Consider the following 25019-nt stretch of genomic DNA (forward strand, 5'->3'; position numbering starts at 1 on the left):
GTGAGCGGCGGGCGCTGGGCTGGCGGCGGCGGCGGCGGGCGCTCCCTTTCTCCCCCTTCCCCGCACCCCGCCGGGCTCCTCAGCGCCCTTCCTTCCCCGCAGTCCGGCCCGGGCCGCCCCGAGGAGGGTGACCGGCGCTGCGGCGCCGTGCCCGGGCTGCGACACGTCGGTTCCGGGCTCCGCGGGGAGGGACGGGGGCGGGAGCCCCTCCGGCCGCACGGTCAACCCTCCGGCCGCACGGTCAACCCGTGCTTGGGTCCCCGGGCTGGGCGCGGCTGAGGCAGCTCGGGGGGCTGCTGGGGTGAGGCCCTTTAACGGGTTTTCTGCTTAAACGCCGTGAAATACACGTCATGTAGAAATCACGCGTGTCTTCCGGGAAAATTGGGGTGTCTAAGGTGACGTGATCATCTTAAATCCCCTAAAACGCGGGTGGTTTGCCTCCTGGCTCCCCCCAGTCTGTGTTTCTCTGACTCCTTTTCTTTCAGGGTCATGCGCCATGGGTGAACCGATATCCGAATCCGAGTTTGCAGCCTTGGCTTTTTATGCTGGTGACAAATCGTGCTGTGAATTGGTGAGTAGGCTTGGGACTGGATGGAAAACACGCGGGATGCTCCAGTGGGATTTAATCCCAGGTCTGATACGTAATTTGATGAGTTGAAACTGGTATCTTACACCACCGTATGCTGCTCTCTTGCAAAAGCCCTAAATCTGGTTAGGGCACAGAGACTGCATATCTCTGTCAGGCGACTTTTATCAGATGTGTATACAATCATGTAAAGCCAGACAGTGGTGCGTAGGTCGCATCGACAGAACTTGACCAAGCTCTTGGCTGTGTATCCAGGCCGCAGATGGGATGACATACCTTACAGTGTCACTTCCTTTAATCACAGAACAATTATTCCTAACAGTACCTGTAAGTTCAAGACAGCAAACTAACTGTGTAGCATTCACCCATTCTTTGTATTTTTCATCTTTTCTGTTGTTTTTTTTTTCCCTAGTCATTTGAGCCCCATAGGACCTCTGCTTATTTATTTAGTTGTTGCTTTTATTGCGTAAACTGTAGCATTCTTCTGCTTGAATATTTCCAAGAATGCATTCCTTGACTCTTATTTTCCACTTCTTGCTATGCTCAAAGAATCCTAGAGGACGAACACTGTGACAGTTAATCTTTCTGCTGCTTGGAGAATTCAGTTATGGGTTATTTATCCTAAATGTTGCTGCTGCCAAATACAAGCTAGCTGGCACACGATACTTTATTCTAGGCAGAAATAAAAAGTACAGGTCGAGTAACTTTCTTATAATATGTAAAGCTGTATCTGTACTAGGGACTGCTACCAGCAGAGTAGTGAGTCTCACTGGAAATTGTTTATATCAATAAAGACTTTTTTTGTGCTATGGACAGAATAAAATATTTAAACAGTTGTGTTAGCACAGGATACTAGACATGTTATCTTTTAAAGTGATGTGGGTGTTGTGCTGTGGAAAGAAAACCCTTGAATCTATCTGTGCAAGTGCTAAAAATCATGTTTTTGAAATCTGCTTTAGTGGGAATACTACCTTCAGCTTGATATGTCAAGTATGGGTGTTGGGGATGGGGGTGATCGAGGGGTGTGGTTTCTTTTTTTTTTTTTTAATATTGTAGCAAAAGCCATGCTGTGGAGTGAATGAGACTTTCTTAGTCATCTTTCAAGTTGAACTGATTTTGAAATACTAGTTAATGTTTTTCCTCTCTGTTAGTGTTGTGGTCTGTTGAATTCGTTCACATTGTAGTAACTTATTTTTAAGGGTAAGCCTTGGTTTACGTGTATAGCTGTTTAGGAGTACTGCTTGGGGCAAGATCATGTGATTGTTTATCATCGCCTTAGGTCAAGTTATTAAGTCATCATTGCACAGCATGCCAGTATTTCCGTGAAATCTGCCACTGAAAGAATAAAGGACTATGAAAGACACGTTTGGTATTTAGTTTGTTTCTATACATTTCTCCAGTCACATTCAGGGATAGCTGTGTGTTTCTTTGAAATGGTAACGCAGCTGTACGTAAACACAATGCATATAGTATGCATCAAATGACACACACAATGCATGTTAAAATAATAGACTTTTTAGAGATCTGTAAAACTGAACAGTGTAATTTCTTCTTCAGCTTGAGAGGCTTGTATGCAGCACTATGTTTTAAACCCATTCAAGTATTGTAATTACAGTATGCTACCATGAAGCGTTTCCCTAGGTATTCTTGAATATTATTTTGCTGTCTATTACTTGATTTTGAATGATTATTTTTTAGAAGAATAATGTCGTAGGGTGATTTAATACATTGTTTAAACTATTAAAAAACTTTGCTTCCATTTAGAACTGTTAATCTGTGAGTATATTTTTTAGGTCATGGATATATAGATAGACATTTATTTTATAGGAATGCAACCAAACTATTGTGTTAGGTAACTCTAGTAAAAATATTTTTTTGCTGTTTGCTTTTTGGCTATGATAAATGTGGATTATAAAGATTTGATACAAAGGGGTTTGTTATTTGATAGTGCAAAATATTGCAGACCTTAAGTTTCCTTGTTTTTCCCCCAGAAAACAGTTGGCAGAATTCCAGAAATGAGGGAGAATGGTGAACACTAGTAGTATTTTATTCTTGGTGAAATAGGATTGGGGGTGGTGGTGAGATGGAAGCAGGGAGAATTCAGCCATCTCAGATTGGACACAGAGGATAGTGAGATGATAATGAGCATTATTAAAATTTTATAAAAAGCTCCTACCCAGAATAAGTGGGGACATGGAAATCATTCTCCTGACTAGGTCCATGTTGTCTGAGTTAGTATTTTAGTTAACTACGAAATAATTACAATTAATAATAGCTAACTAAACTTTAGTTCATTAGTAATGAATTTAGTTGATGTGTCTGCAGTAATATTTAAGTTTGGATCAGAACGCTTTTGAAGCAAATATCCCAGGTGTCCACATCTTTCATGTTACATCTTCATTGGAACCCTCTAGTGTGAGGTTCACTGGAGGTGAAGCTGATCTGTAAGATGCTTTTAGGAGTATAGGTAACATGTATCAACCACAAATGGATGCTTTGTCTATGGGACTAGACTTCAACCGGTGCAAATTAAATCCCCTTGAAGCACATACAATGTGAAAGTAGACTCCTCGTTACCAAATGCTTCGCTTTATAGATTTGTTTCCTTTTTGGTCACACTGCTTGTTTATGAGGATCATCTTTTTTTACTGGTCCCCAGTGTCTGTAATCTGAAAGCGAAAGTACATGCAACTTTTTTTTTTCCTTGAGAAAAGGAATTGGTGACTACTTAAAAATCACTTCTAATCCTCCCTTCCTCTGATGTAAAGATTTTATATTGGTTTACTTTTTAGAAACTGTTAAGTAATCATTTATGGTTGGTGTAACATATTTGCAAGATAAGCATTGTTAAGAAATAATATGTTTATCTGTAGGGTCATGGAGTATTTGTACAACGTTCTCCACATAAACCTAAAACAGGTATGTAAACTAAACCAATATTACATAACTTTCTAAAGCGCTGTCGGTGCTGTGCTTGAATCGTTCAATTATTAGTTCGCTTTTTTTCCACTGGAAGAATTTTTTTTTGTGCTAATGTAACATGCAGAATACTCCTACTATGCATTTGTGAGAACAGTGTGAATAGTCAATAACACTGATGTGTTCAGGCAGTTAATGTTATAAGGATGGAGATTTAAGGTTTATGTTTGTTACCTGTGTTTTAATTGTAGCAACATTTTAGCTATATAGGTCTAAAGACACATTCAAATTGGTCTTTATAACTACAAAGCTCTTTGCCTACAGTCTCTAATTTTTTGATAGTTGCAGAAGAGCAGATGGCTTTTTAATAGGCTAAGTTATTAAAGGCTGTATACGCTATAGAAATGATAACCTGTAATATGTAGGAAACTCAGGTGTAGCCACCACCTCTGTAAGATGAGTTTTTGCATATACTCAAATGCTCAGATAATACTCCTCTGAAAGTACTTGATGCCACCTCAATAGTCTAATAAGGAACTTTACCCTTTACAGACAGCCTTCAAGGGAAATGGAGGAAAATTGTGGAAATAGCTGGTGGTTTTGAATGTTTAGTTGGACTTTGATTACTTGTAATGCCTGAATTGTATAGTCCAATTCCTAACTATTTTCTTAAAGATGTTGATCCCTGTGAAGTGTGGTGCAGTCAGCCGGTTGACATATTAAGAGAATATTGCAACGTTATTAAAATACGCATCTTTTGGCCTCTTCTCTTCAAAAGTGAAAGTAATTCTTTGGTAGCTGATTGGAGGTAAGTAGTCATGTTCTCAGTGATTCATCAGCTTTTGCATTTATTTTTGTTATCTCTGAAAGATCAGCATATGCTCTCACTAATGGTAAAACAGTCTGCAGGTATATTTTTACAATAACCTAAATTAGTTAAGGTCAGAAGGCATGGTTCTCGAACATATGGTTGAAAATATTAAAAATGTGTTTCTGAAGTTTGGAATCTCAGAATGTATTTGAGCATTTAAATGGATGCCCTGTATTTAAAAAGTACCAAAATCTTTCCATCCCCCTTTTTTTTTCCTCTGAAGATTCTGTAACCGTGCTCTAGCTTATGTCTAATCACTATAACTGTTAGTATGTAAGACCATGTTACACGGTGATAGTTTTCTGAATAACAACTTGTTTTGTTTTGAAGCAGTTCACAGATTTTAGACCGGAATTGGAAGAGACTCTGTGATTTAGAGGTTTTGGAAGACCTTGTTGATTTGATTAAAAAAGTTGTTGTAAGTATTATGTTTTAAGTTTGTGTTTATTTTCAAATATAATAGGTTAATTAGTTCTTTATCTTAGGCAGCTTGGGATTGTATCTTAAATAAGACATATCCTTTTACTGGAGTGAATGAATTGTCTGATAGTTACAGCTTTCTATAAAGTTAGTTTCACATCACAGGCTTTATTATAGTTCAGATAATCCTTAAGTTTTGCAGAGTCCATAATGTGGTTGACTGCGACCCTTGTTAAGAGAGTCGTATCAGTGAGAAAAACAGCACCTTTCCCTGATGAATAACTTAAGCAGATTTTTTTTCTCAGTTATTTTTTCCATGTTCAACAAATGATATTTAAAATTTGATATTGTTGTTGACTTAAAACAGTGACTGTGCAAAGAAGAGAGTGGTGTAACAAATGTTTTTTGGCAGCTGAGGGGAAGATAAAGTTGTTGTTTTTTAAATTTAAGTATTTTTTTTTTTAAATTGATTTAATGAAATTCTGCGTTCAACACCAAGCTATGTTTTTCTGTCTCTTATATGGCTATGATTAGGCATTCATGTATTGTTGTTGTGGATTCATAGTTCCTTATACTCCTTCTGCTGCTTTCTCCTTCAGGCTGTCCAAGTGCTCTATTTTCACCTTCTTGTACTTCAGGATGTCTCTGCAGTTACTCTGCATTGTTTCATGTGATGGGTTCTTTTTGCTTTTTCTTTCTGTGGTAGTCTCCCATATGATCTGTATATCTGAGAGGGTCGGTGTGTATTCCCATTCCCCTGTTTACCTGTGCTTCCCTCTTCTTACTTCCTCAGCCTTTATCTCCTTGCCCATGTAAACGATAGTAAGAGCAAAATGTATTTGGAGGAGCAGAAGATCTCAGGAGGGGAAGTACTGTTGTTTTGGATGTTTTTTCATTGGTTATATCAGCTGGATCTTTGGTATTTAAAAAAACTGTAGAAGTGGCTAAAGCAGCTGACTTTCCTAAGCAGGTGTCATAGCATCCATGCATTCTCTATTTCCACTTTAGCATTTATTTATTTTTCAACAAAAATGGTACGGAATTGGCTACTGAATACAAAAATATTTCCTGAAACTTTGAAATGGACCAGAGCCACTGTCCAAATGGTACTGCTTTCAAGCAGAACATAAAATGTTACTGAGTTGAACCTGAGCAGATAGAAACAGGCCTTAACTTATTTTTTACTTGTTTTTTTTTGTCTCTCTCCTAGAACGTTCCACCTTTTATTGGGGGCATACTGAGAATTGGCAGCAGGATAGAAAATGTAAGTTTCTCGAATTGCTTTTAATTGGAATGCTTTTTTGTGTGTAAATGTATATTTGTACACTTTTTTTATATATATAAAATTTTAAAACACACAAATAGTCTGTAGCTTTTGGCTTATATAGGCATGCAGGACTGGGGTTGCCAGTTATTTCAACTGAGCCAAAAAACAAAATCTGTGTGACAGGAGCTGTGAAATAAATACTGTCTGCGTGTGATCAAAATGGGTGAGAATTCTGGAGGTAGTTCATATGCCCTATCTCTGGTGCATTTTGCTTGTCCTCTCTTTCTGTGCTGGTGTTAGTGTGTTATACTAAAAATCTTGTTATGGGCGAAAGGCAAACACATGTTATATGTATGGAGAAAAATTATTGACAGTGTAACTGAAATCTTCCAGAATGAGTTATTGCAGATGAAGAAAGGAAACAAAAAAAAAAAAAAACCCAAAAATTTCTAAATGGAAAAACTCACTAGGAGCTGGGTTACACACACTTCCTAGTCTCTGACCCTTTTTGTGGTGTTACGCTTAGCTTTTACTGCTCCTTGGGATCCTAAAGCCAATGGCTTCAGTCTGTTCTTTGTGTGGGGGGTAGCGGGTATAGGCATCACTATCAGGTGTTCTTTGCTGTGAGGAGTGCTGTTGCTGTATTCTTCTTCCAAGTCTAGAATCCACTTGGGTTTGGTTTTTTATGTTTGGTAAAACACTCTTATACCTTGCTTGTTGTTTTCATTGGTGTGCAGGTTCAAGTAATATCTGATTTTATTATATATTATGTTTTATGTATGTTAAAAAGCTTTTACCCCAATTTTGTCCAGCTTCATAGTTTTTTTTTCTTTTTTTGGATTTTTATAATGACCATTGGCCAGTTGCTTATAGCCATTGAGTCTTCAGTGTCAGCTTCTGACCCATCTGTTACTATTCCATGTCTGTACTTCTCTAAACTATTTTACGTGTCTGCCATTCTCAAGGCCTTTGTTCTGTCATATTTGGCTTCCATTTCTCAGTGCTGCATCATTATGTTAGTCATAGCAGTTATAAGTAACTACTTGTTACTACTGTCTATATTATAAACTATTATTGTACCATATAAAAACAAAACAAATTAATTACAGCTACCTAGTCAAAAGAAAAATTGCTGTTACAGTTCAATCAAGTTAAGTCAAGAGCTCTGAGGAGGCCAAGACAAGGTGCAGGACAAGTTGTAAACCCAACAGATTGCAGTCCTGTGGCCTGATACTAGCAATGGCGGTGCTGTAAGATGAGTCTACAGAGCTACAAATGGGACTGTGCTTGATTGCTGAAATGATGCAAACCTTTAAAAATGGTATTCGTTGGAGACAGGTTGAGAATCTTCCAAGAGATTCTCCGATAGTGGTACTGATTCAGTCTGAAAGATTGTGAATGGCTGGCTAAGGGTGAGGCAAGGGAACCTGCTGATCTGTGTTCACTGTCAAATTCAATGTTTGATAGAGCTGTCCTTGTTAAGAGAACATTCTTAGTTTCCCTACATTTATTATTTTTATTCCCCACTTCCTAGTTTCGGCTGTGCTCTGTGGTTTAACTGCAAAAGTGAAAAAGACGTTTAATTTTGAAGACCATATCAAAACTGATAGTAGCAATAGGAAAAGCAGAATAGGTACAATTGTAAGTTGCTGCTGGATAACCCAGTTTTTTGCGTTTTTAGTGATATTTTTCTCAGTCATGTGGGTTTTTAAATTATTTCTTTTAAATCTGCAGATTCAAGTAATATGAGAGTATCCTAGGCAACAGGCATTCTTCACTCAATCCCTTTCCTTCAAATAAAGTTCTGTAGCTCAAACAGTTAAACTTACTTTGAGTGGAAGGAAAGTTATGATTTATGGAATTAAATCTTAGCCCTGCCTGCATATCTAACAGCCTGGTGAACGTTATTTCTTAAATCAGGCTTGTCACTTCACACTAAAGCAATTTTGTTGCAGTCATCAAAAATATTTGTAAATCAAATTTTATAATTTGAATGATTCCTGTCTCCTAGTGAAAATGCATATTCACAGAATGAGGACAGATGTTTTATTACGCTGTGTTTGGGTTACCTAGATATTTGTATTTATGAGCTATTGCCTGTTTGAAAAGCTAACAAATTGGGAACAAGTGCATCATGTAAGTGCTATAATAGTACTGTTTGTTTGTTACATTTACATGGAGTATTTCCACTATTGCAACTCAATTAGTGGTTTGCGTGGTGGGTTGTTTTTTCTTTAGGACTTTGCTTTGTATTGACTTAGAGTTACTGTTTTGTTTTTACTTTCTTTTTTTTCCCTTTTCTTCAATTGAACTAGGGTGTCTTTGATGTTGGGGATGCACTTGATTGGGTCAGATATACAGGTGATGTTGGTATTCTGCAGAAGTTGGAGAAACTTGGTGATTTTGGTTGGATCTATCTTGAAATTTTCTTTGCAGAATGTAAGTATGAACACTTCTGAAGAAACAAGCAGTTGGAAAGTTACCTGTGTTATAGTTATGAAATAGGAATATTTGTATGCTTTTCATCAGCATGGGAATGACTGGAAAAATAGTGTTGTTTTCTGTTTATTTAAACAGTCAATTCTTTCTTGAGTTTCTTTGTATGGGTCATATTCACAGTGCATATGTTCTTGCTGAACAGTTGTTGAGAAAATTCATAATGGACAACAAGGACAAAAAAGAGTGTGTGCGCCCATAGTCTGTGAACCTCTAACTTAGGGGTGAAATGTGTCTGAAATATGAATTGGGTCTTATTGTTAAATGTTTGGCAGAGGGCTTTGTCAAAATATTAATTGAGGTGTCAGTCAGTCATATATCAAAAATAAGCCTACGTAGCTCATGGGAGTTGCTGTAGGCTATTCACACTAGCAGGAGAACTTCTGCTGAAATGACAACAGGTTCCCAAGTCCACCGTTTTTGATGTCTGTTGAATGGCTTGTATTCTGCTCTTACGTTTTGCATGTGCACATTGCAGTAAATAACTGAGTGGTTGGAATCGAACTAGCATGCAAGGAGAAGAATCTTTTTATAGTCTAGTACCAAAGCACACATTCTTTAAAATAGAAATCTTAACAGCTCTTAAAAACGCAAATTCTTTAAAGTAAAGCCATATTTCACTTGATTCCTTGAAAAAAAGCAAATGCATAAAGGTTTTAACTGCTTGTGACAAGTTTTTTTGGCTTACCCACTAATAAATGGTTCCTTTGTTTTGAACACTTCTGTCACGTAGTTTGTTTCTATTATTTATTTGGTATGCCAAATTTTGTTTCCAGACATAAAATAGAGCACAATTATTAACAGAAGATAAACTCTACTTGTCTTTGATTATTTCTTTGTCTATTGCATTCTTCTGAATTGTGTCTACAGGCAAACGTTATATAACAAAAGTTGCCTTGGAAGATTGTAATTTGGTTGAAGAATTTAAAGCTGTGACCTGTGAAAACTGTAGGAAGGTAAGAGAATATGTCAACGTTTGTGATTATCATTTGTTGGGTTTTTTTTTGTTTTTTGTTTTTAGGGTTAGAAAATGATAAAAATGGCCAAATGATCAAAGATACAGGTTTCAAAACCTCAAGTGAGTAATTGTCTAGAAAAAAATAGTTTTCCTGAGGGATCCAGACCTAATAAGCAGAACAGTAGTCATTTATGTTGCCACTGTACATTGGACAGTGTTCATCCATGTCCTGTCCCAAACGTCCCGTGTCTTCCTTGCTGAAATCAGGAACTATGTTGAAAAGCACCAAGTATTGAACTGGTTGAGCTGTGCTGTGCTCAGTCTAATTTGCTATTTGACATGCACTTGCTTTTGATAATAACTGTATTATGGAGACCAAGGGAGCTTCTGAGTTAGTCCTACTTTGTAATTGGTGTACATTGTATTCTTGTCTGCACAATGCTTTTACTTGTATGCTTGAAATCTTAGTACATTACAACAAATTAAAAGCATTAGTTTACAGGTAATAGTGAATACATAAAGTTTGTTTTTTTTTGGGAAGCATAAAAAAATAGCTGACTCTTGCCAGATGTTTCCTTACTTCACATTGCAACTGAGTTTAATTAAAGTGGTTTCTGAAATCTTTTTTTATTGATTTCACAGAACAGTGAATCTATGAAACAGAAAGGAAACGAGGAGTTTTCCCAAGGAAACTTTGATTGTGCTATAATGTCGTATACTAAAGCCATAGAGTTTTGGTAAGAACTGAACTGGCTAACTAGATTGTATGAGCTACTCTAGAGGCCAAATGATAACTAATTAAAAAAAAGAGGGGGTGGGAAAGGCAAAGAGAAAAAAAAAAAAGCTGTGTAGTGCTTTTTTTGTTATGTTTTATTTCTTTTGGTTAGTTGTATTTTTTTTTCTCCAGAGGTTCTGTTAGACTTAAAGCCGATCTAAGATGGCTAATAGTAAGTAGAGTAAATCTGAAAGGAAATAACAAGCTAGCAGAACAGCATGACCAATCATTACAAATATTTATCGTCTCAGAAGTGTTGCAGAACCTAGTGAACAAGAACAAATTATATTTTTAAAATGTTTGCTCTTTGCATATAGATGCAATGGACTTAATTTCCTTTTGTAAATTTTGTTTCGTTTCTCTCCTAAAGTCATTTGCTAAAGGGATTTGGAGAATTATCTGGTTTTTGTGAAGGGACAAGGAGTCAGTTTAAAGTAGAATTTGTTTCCTGTACATATAGAGCTTTGGTCCCCTTCCTATGGCTCACATGTAATGTGAACTAGTGACAGCATGTTGGTTTGGTGTCATTGCTACTTGTGTTGTAGTCAAGCAAATGCTGCTTTTAAAAGCTGCAGTATCTGTGGAATATGGTGGAACTCACAGAAATCCCACCTTTCATAAAAAATTGATTGTTCTAATTTTTCTTTTTTTTTTTATTTTGAAGTCTGTAGCTTTATAGTCATGCATTTGAGAAGATTATGACTTTTGTGATGTCTTGCTTCAGATTTTATGTCACATAATAGGATACATTTCAATCCCAAATTGAAACTGATTTCAACTTCCCTGAAAAGTTGGCTAAGCTGTCTTCAATCAAGTGTTTGTGTCTGAGATGATGGAGCAGGCTGAGAAGGCTTTGCTCACTGTAGTTGATGAGATCGAGGGAAGAGCAGAATTCAGTGAGAGAGTACAGGAAATCACACAGATTCAAGGGGCTGCTGAGCAGAGATGTTTTAACAGTTATCATAAATTGATCGTTGTCCTTACGACCCTGTTGGAAAGTGAAGGCTAGCTCAGTCTTGATGTGTTGGAGCTAGGGAATTTTTCAGCTGCTGTATGCACTCTTTTCTTTTGCCTTCTGCCAGTCTGAGCTGACTTTCATTGGCGTCATCAACGTACTCCTTCCCTATCTAGCTGCATCCTTTTTGGCTTCGTTTCAAGTGGTTGTTGGAGTACATATACAGGTTCCCTCCTCTTGCTCTCCGCTAGGTACTTCAGGGGCAGTGTTTTTAGTTCTTTAGAACTACTGCTTGGTCTGCCCAGTCAGACAGAGGGTTATGAAACAGCTGTAGAACCAGAGATCCGGAAGTGTTCATGAAATTTTTGGTTTAATTGGAATTAGCATTTGTAGAACAAAACAAAATGGGATGTATGTGACAGTCAAGGTAGAAAGTAATTTGAATTGGTTGGAAATTGCTGGACCCAAATCTTATAAATTACTACCTAATTAAAACTAATAAGCTTAATGACTTGTAAATCACTGGGACTATTGAGGGAAGCTTGTATATAATTGTTTATAGTGTTTGTGCTAGAGCATTTGCAGACAATTATTGTGTGAACTTACTATTTTTTTCTTAAGATTTCCAGAAGTAATATGCATTACTAACTTTTTAATATATATGTATATTCTTTTTTTTTTTTTCAGTCCTGCAAACCATCTTCTGTATGGAAACCGAGCTCTTTGTTTAATTCTCACAAGACAGTACAAGTGAGTAAATCCTTGTTTATAATCTGTAATGTTTGTGATCTCCTTTACTACAGCTTGGCAGTATACTTAGGAAAGAAGTATTTAAAAAACTAACATTTGTAGTAAATGTGATGTTACTACCTCAGGAAATTGATATTATGAGAAATGAGTAATATTAGCTGTATCTACTGTCAGTATGTCATGGCATTTAAAATTTGAAGGGGTGGGAGGGAGGCTATACAACTGGGGGGAAAAAACCCTCAGTACCAGTGAGTATTGTGATTTTATTAAACTTTTTGAAGAAGTAAACCTTTTGAAGAAGAGATTAGTGTGTTTCTGGGAGTTACTTTTCCTTAAGCCACTTGTTAAGCTAAAAATCATGTTTATGAGCCTTCACTCAGCTTATGTGTATGAACCTTTTACTGCAGCTTGGCTTTGTCTCTAGCCTCATGTCATGATGGTTGTTTTTTTGTTTTGGTTTTTTTTTTGACAGTGCTCAGGGGCAACTTTTCATAGCGCTATACCAGGCTTTCATCATCTCCTAGTATCTTGATGTTCTGTACGCCACTGTCTTTTACTCAAGTTTCTTTTCCTTACTTGTTTCCTTTGTGATATGAATATGGTCCAACTTCTCCCATTCTACTTGTTAGCTGTTTCTTTATTATTTTCAACGTGTTGCAGGTCTTTGCAATTACTACTTCAGCATTTCACTTCAGAGACGTCCTTTTTAATTCCTGCTGTAGCTTTCCATGAAGCATTCACAGCCACTACTAGCTTTGTTTCTGCTTCATCTAAAGTAGCCCTACTTCTCAGTATCAATCATCTTTTACCTTGGTTATTCTCAACTATGCCTCTTCACTCCAGCTAATTTATCTGTCCAATTTCTTGTGGAAGCACTTGCCTGTTTGCTGTGGATGTGGTCAGGATCTTCAGCTCACGGCCTTGCTTAGGTCTTCTTATATAGGCTGTCTATCTCTGTTTGCTATTTCAGGCTTTTCTTTGGAATCCAGCTTTCATTACCACAGAATGTTTTCCTCCTTTAGATTATTCTGTACAAGCTTCCTTGCTATATTAGTTGCGAAAAAACCCCAGTGTTACTGACTAGGCAACTTACAAATACTTGCCTGATAAACAAGGGTTTTTTTTCTTTTTTTTTTCTGCATGTTTTTTTCCCTGTGTGGAAATAAAATAGCTCCTTACTGTTTTTTGTGGGCCTCTCTAGTTAGAAAATATCTGCAACATGACCTCCCTGTATCCGTATGACCCAGTTACCAAAGGAGTGAATTATTTGTAAAAGTACATACTGTCTAGAGCTTCTTCATCGGAAGTTATCCATGTTACCCCTCTTTGTTATAATCTACTGCATCCTGCTTATCTGACACATAGCCATAGTTCTGTGAAGAAGCAAATCATATAACCCAAAGGTATATCAATTCGGTAACTGCCCCATTTGGGCAGAGCTTGTATCAGCAGAGGCTGTCACCCTGCTGCTCTGTGCTCTCCTACTGCAGTAGTAATGGACCGCTTCTGCTCTGACCTGATCAAAATTACTTTGTTTGTTCCATGATACATTATGTATAAAAAGTCAGGCATGATCTTTTGGCTTCAGTTGACAGTTTTGCAGGTTACTGTGCTCAGTAGTTAATACTTGTGCTCTCGGATCTGTAGCTGTGATGATTACGTAACAACTCCCTAATATGATTTCTCTCAGCGTATTTTGGTTTGTTATTCAGCCTTCTTATAAAGTCTTTGCTTTTTAAAAAAGTATCTTGTCAGAGCCCATTTATAAGGGATAGCTTCATATACAGAAATGCTGGAAGTCCTAGGAGGTAGAGGGAGGGAATAAATACTTGATGTGTGAAATGGTTGAGACTGCAACATTTTAACCAGGTAAGTTTCAGCTAAGAAGTGTTGTCAGACCATACCTTTATACGGCGAATGAACTGTTTTATTTATCTTACATTTTTCTTATAGTGTCTTGTACAATGCAGCCCTAGTCTGTAGATTTCTGAAGTATAAATAATAATCTTTTTTGTTCTTCCTTCTCTTTAAGGAGGGCCCTTGCTGATGGAAAAAGGGCCACTATTTTGAAGCCTAATTGGCCGAAGGTTAGTTTCAATCATATACGATTCAAAATCATCTTTTTGTTTGTACTGTAAACCAACATAGGGTCCCAGTCTGAATTACAGGTTAAACACATGTATGTATGAATTGTTATTATCTGAGTTAAGCATTAATGACAGTAGAATTGGCGGAGTATCTGGGAATTCAGCTTCAGACATGTACATAGCTTGCTTGTATTTTTATATTAAAAATGTTATTTTGATACACTTGCTTACATGATGTTCTGCATGTGTAAAGATGAAAAAACATATTACATCGTTGTGCATAGCTTTGTTGTCACAGTACTTTAAAAAGAATATATATAGTCCGTAAAATAATAAAAAGCCTAATTAATGACCAGAATGTATTTCCTGACGTTCTTGGACTAAAGAAGAGTAAAGGATTGCAAATTATTAGTTGTAATTAGAGGAAAAAGCAAATTTGATCTTCTCCAAAGCTAGGGGAAAGATAATTCATTATGAGCGGTATCTAGCTGTTTCAGTGTGCTGAGTGGTTAAAAACTTTGGTTATTCACAGAAGAAATAGATAACTTCGAGGTATGTGAAAACTTTATATTGTCCGCTGTACTACAACTGTTTTGAATGTAAACTGTTTTCTTATTTGAGTGAATGAACACTTGAACTGGTATCCATGTAGGGTCACTACCACTTCTGTAAGGCACTGTCATTACTGGGGGAGCATGAACTGGCTTTGGAAGCTAATGAGAGAGCTCAGGAACTCTGCAAGAATATTCTTGATGGACTTAAGGACCTTATTCAGCAAAATGACAAATTAAAGAAGACGTTAGAAGAAATCAATGGTAACGTTTTCACTTTTGAAGATCTGCCTTGAACATAGCCACATTCCTTCACTGGTAACTTGCCTTTGAAGCTAGCTAATTATTTTTTTCCTTCCTATAATATTTTCTACAGGTACTAAAGAATACAAGCAGAAACCAAAGAAATTGCTTCTTGAGAAAAAGTAAGCAACTGCCAAATTTGCTATTTTTTTATTAGCAATGCCTAGTATAAGATTCACATAATACATATCATTGATGTTTCCTGATATATAACAAAATATAAGCAATAAAAATGAAAGAAATAAGATCAGAACTGCAGCCAGAATGCAGTCTAGGAGTAAAGAGGACCTCTAGGACCTAAATAAGCTGTCTTTGTAATGTTTTCAAGTTCCAAGTAGTCTCCTTCAGCATTTTATGTTCTAGCTGTGCTGGAAATAAGAGGAAACAATTAAATGTTCACGTTTATTTTCCACCCTATTTGAAGTATGTATGCTGTTGAAGGAACCTGGCATTTGAAAATGTCTGTGCAATCTTACCCACTGTTTTGTGTTAACTTTGCTGTATAACGTTCACTAGGACATTAAGATGATTTGAATTCTAATTCAAAGAGGAGCTGAATGCTTACCAAATAAATTTTGGCAATGGTAAAAACAAACAAACAAAAAAAGTATATCCTAAGTAGTAGGAACTTGTCTTTTTCACATCTATTTTATGCTTTTGCTTTGCCTGGAGAGGGTAAGGCAAGAAGGTAAGGAGATTCCATATTCACAGATTGATCTGTGTTGCAGTATATGCCTTAACTCATTGAAACATTTTCCTGAAAGACTGTTTTGGTGTTTATTGGTCTACTTGTAGTGATGTGCTATCTATCCATAGGAAATTGTGGTTTTTTTTCTTGTATTATTTTTTTGTTAGAGATTTTGCTTAGCCTAATAATATGCAGTTTGAAAGGCATAAAAAAGGATGTTAGATCAAATCCTTTAAGTACGGTTATGCTGTTAAAATTTCTATGAGGGTTAGGCTTCTTGTACTTGTTTTTTTAGTGCATATATGGGACATCTTAAATATCAAGATATCAACGTTGGAAGAACTAGCGTTTTCTCTTTTTACTTTTCAGAGACTGCAATTCTTCAGAATCTCATTTAATCATTTCTCAAGAACAAAAAGAAATAGAAAAAGACAGAAAGAGAACACAGTCTGATCCTAAAGATCACCACTGCCATCAAAAACATGATACCACAGTAAGTTATGCTACAGATGCTAATTACAAGACTAGCAGTATGTTAATTTTCTCCATCCTGGAATGTGTCATTGTGGTGGTTTTACTCGGGTGGGCAGCCAAGCTCCACCACAGCTGCTCTCTCACTCCCCCTCCTCAAAGGGAGAGGAAATACAATGAAAAGGGCTCAAGGTTTGAGATATGGACAGGGAGATCACTCAACAGTTACTGTCAACAGTTACTGTCATAGGCGAAACGGAGTCAGAGTAGGGAGATAGTAAAATTTATTGCTTATTACTAACAAGCTAGAGAAGTGAGAAACAAAGGAAAGCAACCAAAAACACCTTCCCCCCATCCACCCTCTTCCACCTTCTCCCCCTGAGTGACACAGGGGAATGGGCAATGGTGGCTGGGGTCAGTCCCTGATGCTTCATCTCCGCCGCTCCCTCACGGTCACTCTGCCCCTGCTCCACGCGGGGTCCCTCCCACGGGATGCCGTCCTTCCCGAACTGAGCCTGCGGGGGCTGCCCACAGGCAGCAGCTCTTCCAGCACTGCTCCCACACGGCTCTGTACCACGGGGTCCATCCATCCCCCAGGAGCAAACTGCTCCAGCATGGGTCCCCCACGGGCGGCAGCTCCCCCCAGACCCCTGCTCCTGCGTGGGCTCCTCTCCACGGGCTGCAGCTCCGGCCCGGGGCCTGCTCCTGCGGGGGCTCTCCATGGGCCGCAGCCTCCTCCAGGCCACATCCACCTGCTCCTTCTGCACTGACCTTGGTGTCTGCAAGGCTGTTTCTCAGTCCTCTCTCTCTCTCCCAGCTACTGTTTCCCTGCAGTTTTTTTTCCTCTCTTAAATATGCTCTCACAGAGGCACAAACATCACTTACTGGCCTGCTCTGGCCAGCAGTGGGGCCCCAGGCCCTTATCTAATAATGGGGCAGCTTCTGGATTCTTCTTGCAGAAGCCACCGCTATGGTCCCCCACTACCAAAACCTTGCCATGTAAACCTACTACAGTCATTTAAATGCTGTGGCTGAAACTTTGCAGCAATTATGCTTTAATAATTGTGTACTTTCTCAGGCAAGTGCACTTTTCCTTTGATATAAAATTATGTTTAGAACTTTGGATTTGAAAGAAGGTAAGAAGTGGTTGCTCAAATGAAAAGATGGACGTTGCATTTCACAAGGAAGAGAGAGGGCTTCTCCAGGTTTATTAAAAGAGAGACTGAAGACATGTCTGACTTAATTAATTGACCAGTCCTGCCTGTTAGTGTGCGTTCAGATGTGGACTTCCCTTTGGCTTTAGGAGAGGATTTAGTTAATGTGTACTAGTATAATGGAATTCCATGGAAGATGCTTTAGCCAAAGTTAATTCATATACAGGGTTTTTGCTGTTAAGGAACGTTCTGCACTGATCTTGCAATGCTAAGTATTTACATGGTTACAGACCATTGTTTTGTTACTCTGCTAACAGATTTCTTTTCTGTGGAAAAAGTCTTGGTTGAATAGTACTCTTAACTCTTAAATAATATTTAAAACTAGGATTTTATGGTCCTCAATTATATATTTGGCTTGTGTATTTAAAATAAGCATAGTATACTGTTAAAATGCAAAATGGACTTGTATTATTTTAGTATCCTTTTGTAATTCTTTGGATTAATTCTTAATATTAAAAAAAACAACTGTTTAAAACTGTTAATGTTCTACTATATTATTTTTATTAACTATGGTGAGGAAGGTTTAAACGATAAAGTGGTAAAGTGAAACTTAAATTTTGTTCTCTGTTCATGGTTGAGTTTTGTTCCTAAAAAATAACTAAACTAAGGTTACACATTAGTGAAGTACGGCCAAACAAATCCACCAACAAAAGTCTCTAACTCTGCCTTTTAGAGTGGTTTTTTTTTTTTAATTGTTTAAAGTGCAAAGACTTACTATGATGTTGTGGATCAAACCCTAGTAGGAAGCTAAGCACCACACAGCTGCTTGCTCTCTCCCCCCAGTGGGATGGGGAAGAGAATCAGATGGCTGAAAGCAAGAAATCTGGTGGGAGTTTAATAGGCAAAACAAAAGCTGTGCATGGAAGCAAACCAATATGCAGAATTTGTTCACTGTTCCTACTCAATAGGCAGATACATACCATTTCCAGGAAAGCAGGGCTTCATTATGCGTAACTGTTAACATGAAAAGACAAACACCATACCTATGAACGTCACCTCTCTTCCTCCTCTGTTTACACGGCTCTTATTGCTGAATACGACATCATATGGTATGGAATACGTCACTGGCCAGTTTGGGTCACCTCTCCTGGGTGTGTCCCCTCCCAGCTTCTTTTGTACCTTTGGTCTGCTGGCTGGCTGGGCAGGGTGAAAAACAGAAGAGGCCTCGACACTGTGTAAGCATTGCTTAGCAAAAACTAAAGCATTATTTTCAATATTATTATTTCATTATTGTTATCAACACTGTCTTGGTCACAAATCCAAAAGATAGTACCATATGAACTGCTATGAAAGCAAGTAACTCAAAGCCAAAACCGGTATATAAATAAATATATATATTATATTATATTAAAAAAAAAAAGTGGAATCTTTGGGGATTTTGTCACGGCTTATCATGTTGTTTCCAGGGGATTTCACTAATGGATGTCAGTGGAATCTCCCAGCTGTTGGTGTCATAGTACTTATCTCGTGTCTATTATTATGAAGAGACTGTTAATCATTCTGGTCCATAAATTTTCCCAGGTGGCTTGATTTGCTAGATACATGCAGACTGTGACAGTCATGCTGTGACAGCATGAATTCAAAATTTAACATCACAACTTCCAGTTTGCCTACAAATACTTATTCTCCTTCACACTAGTTACTAATTGAAAATAAACTTTTGTACTCCTTTCTGATTGTTTACCATTTTTTTAAGCTAATCTATATTTTTTCCTATAACTTAGCATATAAAGTGCATTATAAACTATGTATTATATGAAAGCAAGATGATAAATAATATGAATCTACTAGCAGGTTCAAAGCAAACTTAGCATGTACATTTCAAAATAGCCTTTTCAGGTTTCACAGAAGGGCAGGGCAATGAAGAAAGGTGACTCAGTAGCGGGAAAAGTGAAACTAAGGTACAAGGGCAAAGGGAAGGAAAGATACGTTAGAGTAATTTGTTGAAAAAGAGTGAGTTACGGAACTTACAAGAAGTGCTTGAAGATTTTTTTGCTATCTTATGAAAACTTCAATCTACTTTTACACATGCAAATTGGCATAATGTAGGTCTGTAAATTTATCTTTCCTTAAGTTGAATGTTACTGCAAAAAGTGATAGTATTTTTAGATAATATAAGTTGCTGTGAAATTGAAAAAAATGTACAAATATACTTTGATTAATGAAATTACTTTAATTGGCGACATAGCGTATGGTATTATTGTTGTGATTTCTTTGTTTAAATTGTAATTTGCAATTTGGTTGTAATTCCCACATAGTACTGAAATGGGCAAATCAGTTTTTAGATTAAGATAGTCTGTTTATGAAGGTGACTATGAAACTGGAGTAATACCTACTTCTGTTTTTTGTTGTATGTGTAAAACCAAATTAATGTATTTGTCATTAGGTCACCAACATCCCAAGAACAGAAAGCAAAGAGTGGTCTCTGGAGTTTCCACCAAGTGAGTTTGTTTTATTGTTTTCTAGTCTGAGTCCCCCTTGCTGTTGCTGTTATTAATAAGCAGAAGTGTATCTACTGTTATTTTTACAATGTTAAGTAATCATGTTTCACTTTTTTCTTGTTAGGTGGACTTACTAAATTACTACTTCTCGCCTATATTTCTGTGCCTTATTTCCTTCAGTTCTTTTGGAGTTTCAGTCTAATTCATACGGATGAATTCAGAATTGAAAGTGAAACTAAAAAGTGGAATGCTTAGTCACAGGCTAGAAATGCTTTTCTCATTTTAAGGTATATTTTGGATCTAAACAGATCTAAAATTAAGAGAGGTGTGTGGGTAGTTTCAATATCCGTAATTACTTTAAGGTTACTAAAAGCTCTGTATATATCATTAAGAAAATCTTCCTGCAGTTAGAGAGGAAGGATGCTACAAGCTATTTCACAGAGGATCTTTTGCTACGAAGTTAAAGAGATGTAAGCTGGTATCGTTCTTTTTATTTTTTTTTTTAAGGAAAAAAACACTTTTGTAGAAAGACCTCCCACCCTTCAAATTTACTGCAGATCTGGAGTTACCTTCTTGTGATGTGTGTTCATTTTAAGCACAAACAGCTCTCAGCTTCAAAGTGAATTCTCTTCCTGAACTCTTTTTTTTATCACCCGGTAAACATACTTTAACTGAAAATGTGTAAGAGATTTCCCTGATATTCACAAATTGTCCATGCTGTATTCTAAAGCTGTGACCATCAAGGCAATGAGTCCTTCTACTCCTGACCAGGCAGAAGTTTGAAGTGCTCACTTACACCATTCTTTGGACTTCACATAGTTATATATTTATCTGAACAGATGCCAAAATGTGGACTCAAAATTTGATTTTAGGAAGCCAATGAAGATATGTTATGAAATAATATTTAGAAATGAGCAGTAGGAAGAAGTGGTCTTGCTTCTGTAGACTTTGGATATTATACGCAAACATCTTGAAGAATTAAATCATTTTTTGTGAAGTGGAAAATGCAGAAAGGCTGCAAAAGAAACATCTTTTCAACAAATTTGCGTTTACTTTACGTGGTAGGATTATTTAAAACAAAAAACAAAAAACAACTGTAAAGTGTTAATTCAGAAAGCATAAATTAGGGAAGGGTTTTGGAAAGGGGAAGTCAAGTTCAGGAAGAAAAATCAGTTTTAGGAACTATATTTAAATGGTGTAACAGAGCAAAATATGAGAGGCATGGTGCCATAGGGAATTTGAACAAGTTTGAATCAAGTGACTACGAAAATGTCTGAATTCACTTGTGCCTGAGCAAGAAGGATAATTGGTTTTAGAGAGGTTAAGGGGGAAGAGGGATAATGAAAGGCAATGCAGGTAGAGAACTGAAAATTCGTCTAGGCTGAAAAGATCATAGGACTGTGAAATGTTGTGTTGGGGAAAAAAAAAAAAACCTGCTGATTCCATTTCTTTTTCTATTCTTCCTTCCTCCTCCTCCTCCCCCCAATACTCATTATGTCAGTACTGTTGTAGAAAAAAATATTTGATTTGGCTTTGATGTGAAAGGAGGAGTTATGCTCTGAATGACTAGCTGATACAAGTTTAGTGTGGGTGGGGATGAACAGCTTTCTTTTTCTTATCCTTTGTTCACATAAAAAAGGCTTGTGGCTTGCAGGAGAGCTAATGTAAAGCAACTTTATGCCCCTGTATCTTATCTTAACATTACTGTCCTTTTTCGTTATAGCTTTTGCTTGCATGTACTATTTTTCTGAATATGTGTATATTTCTGTTAAATATCTTTGTTTGCTTCTAATGGAAATCTCTAGCAAAAGCAATGCTACTTCTACTAATATTTTAAAATGTTTGTGGGGTAAGTGAATTCTTTGCTGTTGAATTAATACTTTAGCTGAAGTGTTTTAATGATAATTCATCAAGATTTGCTCATTACTTTCATTTAAAAAGATAATACTTTCAGATTTAAAAAATACTTTTGAGTTGAATGGTATATGGGAGTAGTAGTTTCTGTAGGAAAATTTTCTGGAATCATTTTTTTTGAATGGCTTTTAATGTTAGATTCATTAAGTGAAATAATAGGGCTGATTAATTCTTTCATTTGATAGTGCAAGGAAAGATTTGTATTGGTTTATCTTCATTAAGATTTTGCTTTGAATATTTCAGTTCCTTAAGGAGGGGAAAAATATTTAATGAAGAAAAGGGAATATAATCTCTAAGTGGTAAAATGATGATATGATTGAAATGTTGTCTGGCCTTCAAAAATACTGTTTTCCATCATTTAAATATCTTTAATATGAGGACTCTATAATGATTATTAGTGTTACTTTGGAATTTTGAATGCATATGAACTATTCCGGCAGACACCTGTTCAGACTCCCATGTCACTTTCAATTAATGCTTCATAAAATAATTCTGAACGTGATCAGTCTTTCTGACATTTGTATTTTGTTCTGATTAATTTATATTTTGTCATTAAGTAGCTTTTAATGAAAAATTAATTGAGGCACAAGGCGTGAGGGTGCCTATGTATATGATTTAACTTGAGATATGAGTATGAAAGACATTCTGTTCTCTTGAGTGAGATTAGTCAAATGGATAATTCTTGTTTTTCTCTGATCAGTGTCTTTCAGTGTTTTAAATATATATATATATACACTAAAATATAGATATATAGAATATTTTTCTGAGTAGCATAAATAAACATTTTAAAGCGTAGATAATTGCTGAAATTTATATGTGAAATTAATTTTTTTTTTCCAAATTCAGTATTATGGTAATTGAACTTAAGCAGCATTCAGTAGTTTATTACATTTGATTTGTTTGGTAGCTGTACCTTGTATTTGGATTCCAGTCCTCTACCAGCTTAACTCCAGGTGCTGGAATGTATGTTGTCTGTACGATGGTGTCCAGTGCTTGGACGCTACAGTCCTTTCCTAAGCCGTTTCTAAAAGAGTATGGCTGGAACTATCTTATCTTGGAACAAGTAGCTGAGGCAGAAAAAGGCATTCTTATATGAACTGTAAAAAGAACTAGGTTTAACTAGCAAAAAAATCTGCCCACCTCTGCCCTCTTCAACATTAATGTATGTAATAAGGAACTCTTGCAACATGTGATGCTCAGCAGTTCTGTAACTGAATGTCAGTTGCTTGTCGGTTCTTTACCAGACCAGACATACTATTTTTGCCCTGTTTCTGTAATTGTTTGGTTACCAGAAGGAAGCTCTCTTAATAAGTGGATTTTGTCACTGTTGCTGTTGACTCAGTCTTGTAAAAAACTCGAACTTAAAATTCTTGAAATTTAAATGCTTCATGACTTCATTAAGAGCATTCTTATGCACATTCATGTACCTAATCTTATGTTCTAGTTAAGAATTTTCTAATTATGTTCCAGAGAAAACAGCTGAGTTGCTTCCTGGTTTTGACCAATTCCAATAAAGTATTAAAACATCTATTTTGTTCCTCATTCCTACTGACTTGTTTACTTAGTTTGTAGAGCAGAGTGACCAAGATAACATAAGATATCAGAAATTATAAAGTATATTAGAGTTTTGCGTTGTCTTTGATATCATTTCAGAGTTACAAGTGAATCAGTTATTAGGATAGATTCATTCTTGTTGTAGCCCAGTGTTTGTTTCCATGCAGCCAAACATTTCTGTGTTGTAATCAGGAATGTTTACATTGATCTGACTCACGTGTTTGGCTTTCTAAGGTTAATGTGGCTTGTACTTGACTCCTTTAGCAATGTATTTTTGAAGTAGCAGACTTTCTGTAAAATTTCTGTGGTCAAACACAAATGAAGACATTTAGCACCCACAGTGATCTATTATTACATTTAAAAATTCTGGTTATCTCATAGTTAAATAGCAAAAGTGGGTTTGTAAAACGTACCTGGTTTGTTTGGTTTGGATTCCAACTCAATAACTGTTATGATATAAGAGAGTCAGATCATATCTTACAGAGTCTTAAGATTCTTTTGTTTATTTGAAACATCATTTTCCCTTTACAGGATTAATAAAATTATATACTATTTAATACAAATAATATCAAATTCGCATCATAACACTCAGGGATGTGTCTGAAAAATTTCTTGGCTGTGCTAGTTCTGAATATTGTAAACATTTCAGATCTATAACTTATACAGCAAAATAAGTTGTGTGTGCATTTTTTTTCATTTTTTAGGTGATTGTCATTTTGTTTGAAATATTTTTTTCCCGTTGCAGGCCAAAGTCACCAAAACAAAGGAAGGCCAAAGAACAAACCTGGTGATTCTGAAAAGACGAAGTAAGGAAAATTTTTAGTTACTTTGTATAACTTAATTTAGTTAGTGAGTTTTTTTTTATATTGCACTTATAAATGGCTGATGCAGCTTTGTCTTGTTGCTTGCTCTTTGCTTTTTTTTTTTATTTTCCCCCAGCTAAGGGTTAATATAACCCCCTAAATCTGATATAGAAATCCATTATATTGAATAGGTGGATCTATTCCCAGAGTAGTATATGGTTACTATTAGAGAGAGGGTGTTGATTTCAGTGCAATGTCAAGGAAAAGAAGGTAAACTATAGAGGAAGAAAATGTAGAGTAATTATTATCTAAATACAGCGTTTTTCATTAGAAATCTTTTAATGCTTCTAATAACAATATTAATGGTATACATTATTTATAATTTATTGTATATGTACATAAATAAACAATACATAAAACATACTAAACTAACTTATTATTTGTTATTTTATAATCTTAACATTTAAACTGAACACTTAGATAGGAATTGTTCCCTGTTTGTGAACCTCATAACTGTTATGCAGCAGCAGCTCCTAACACTACATGTGATGAGACACTTCAGTGAGTTTTAAGATGGGTGTCTCCCTCTTAGCCTTTACCACTAGATTAATTGTATTTGCCTGTGCGTAGACACTTACCTGAGCAGTTGATTGGTTATAATTTATTGCTGCTTTCAACTGTGCTCTTAGCTTCTTGACCTTCTGCATTAATAAAAACCTAACCCAACTGGGGCCTTTGCTTTGCAGGTCAAAATATTGGAGCATGGAAGTTAGTGAGTAGAGGAGAAAATACCGTAGGGTCCTGATTTTTGTGGAAAGGTGTCCATAGTAGCAAGTTGAAGGTGGAGTAGCAGGGTCCCAGTGTGGGAGAGGGTGGTGTGTGAGTATATTATGCAGTACGAGGGTGTTGTGAGGGTGGGAAAATAATCAGTGCTCTGTTTTCTAATTTTGAGGCATGAGGAGTATAGGAGATCCTGGTGCAGAAGCCTTTTATTCT

At 36.6% G+C, this 25019-nt stretch overlaps 1 protein-coding gene across 7 annotated transcripts in view; it reads left to right on the top strand.

Annotated features, from left to right (window-relative positions):
• TTC3 (tetratricopeptide repeat domain 3) overlaps window positions 1-25019 on the top strand; it is a 64003-nt gene that overhangs the window by 132 nt on the left and 38852 nt on the right. For 2 of the 7 annotated variants that reach the window (XM_066978644.1, XM_066978648.1), the window contains exons 2-16: window positions 486-571; window positions 3460-3505; window positions 4181-4313; window positions 4707-4794; window positions 6007-6060; window positions 8379-8502; window positions 9430-9515; window positions 10160-10254; window positions 11935-11997; window positions 14030-14084; window positions 14737-14899; window positions 15012-15060; window positions 15996-16119; window positions 19698-19752; window positions 23966-24026. In XM_066978644.1, the coding sequence (XP_066834745.1) occupies window positions 486-571; window positions 3460-3505; window positions 4181-4313; window positions 4707-4794; window positions 6007-6060; window positions 8379-8502; window positions 9430-9515; window positions 10160-10254; window positions 11935-11997; window positions 14030-14084; window positions 14737-14899; window positions 15012-15060; window positions 15996-16119; window positions 19698-19752; window positions 23966-24026 (1282 nt within the window). Of the gene's footprint in view, window positions 1-17; window positions 396-485; window positions 572-3459; window positions 3506-4180; window positions 4314-4706; window positions 4795-6006; window positions 6061-8378; window positions 8503-9429; window positions 9516-10159; window positions 10255-11934; window positions 11998-14029; window positions 14085-14736; window positions 14900-15011; window positions 15061-15995; window positions 16120-17844; window positions 18487-19697; window positions 19753-19810; window positions 21602-23965; window positions 24027-25019 lie in introns of those variants that run through there. The other 5 variants (XM_066978649.1, XM_066978653.1, XM_066978647.1 and 2 more) reach the window with 5 other exon arrangements.

The sequence above is a fragment of the Anser cygnoides genome, chromosome 1 (assembly GCF_040182565.1).
Source record: "Anser cygnoides isolate HZ-2024a breed goose chromosome 1, Taihu_goose_T2T_genome, whole genome shotgun sequence".
Classification (NCBI taxonomy): domain Eukaryota; kingdom Metazoa; phylum Chordata; class Aves; order Anseriformes; family Anatidae; genus Anser; species Anser cygnoides.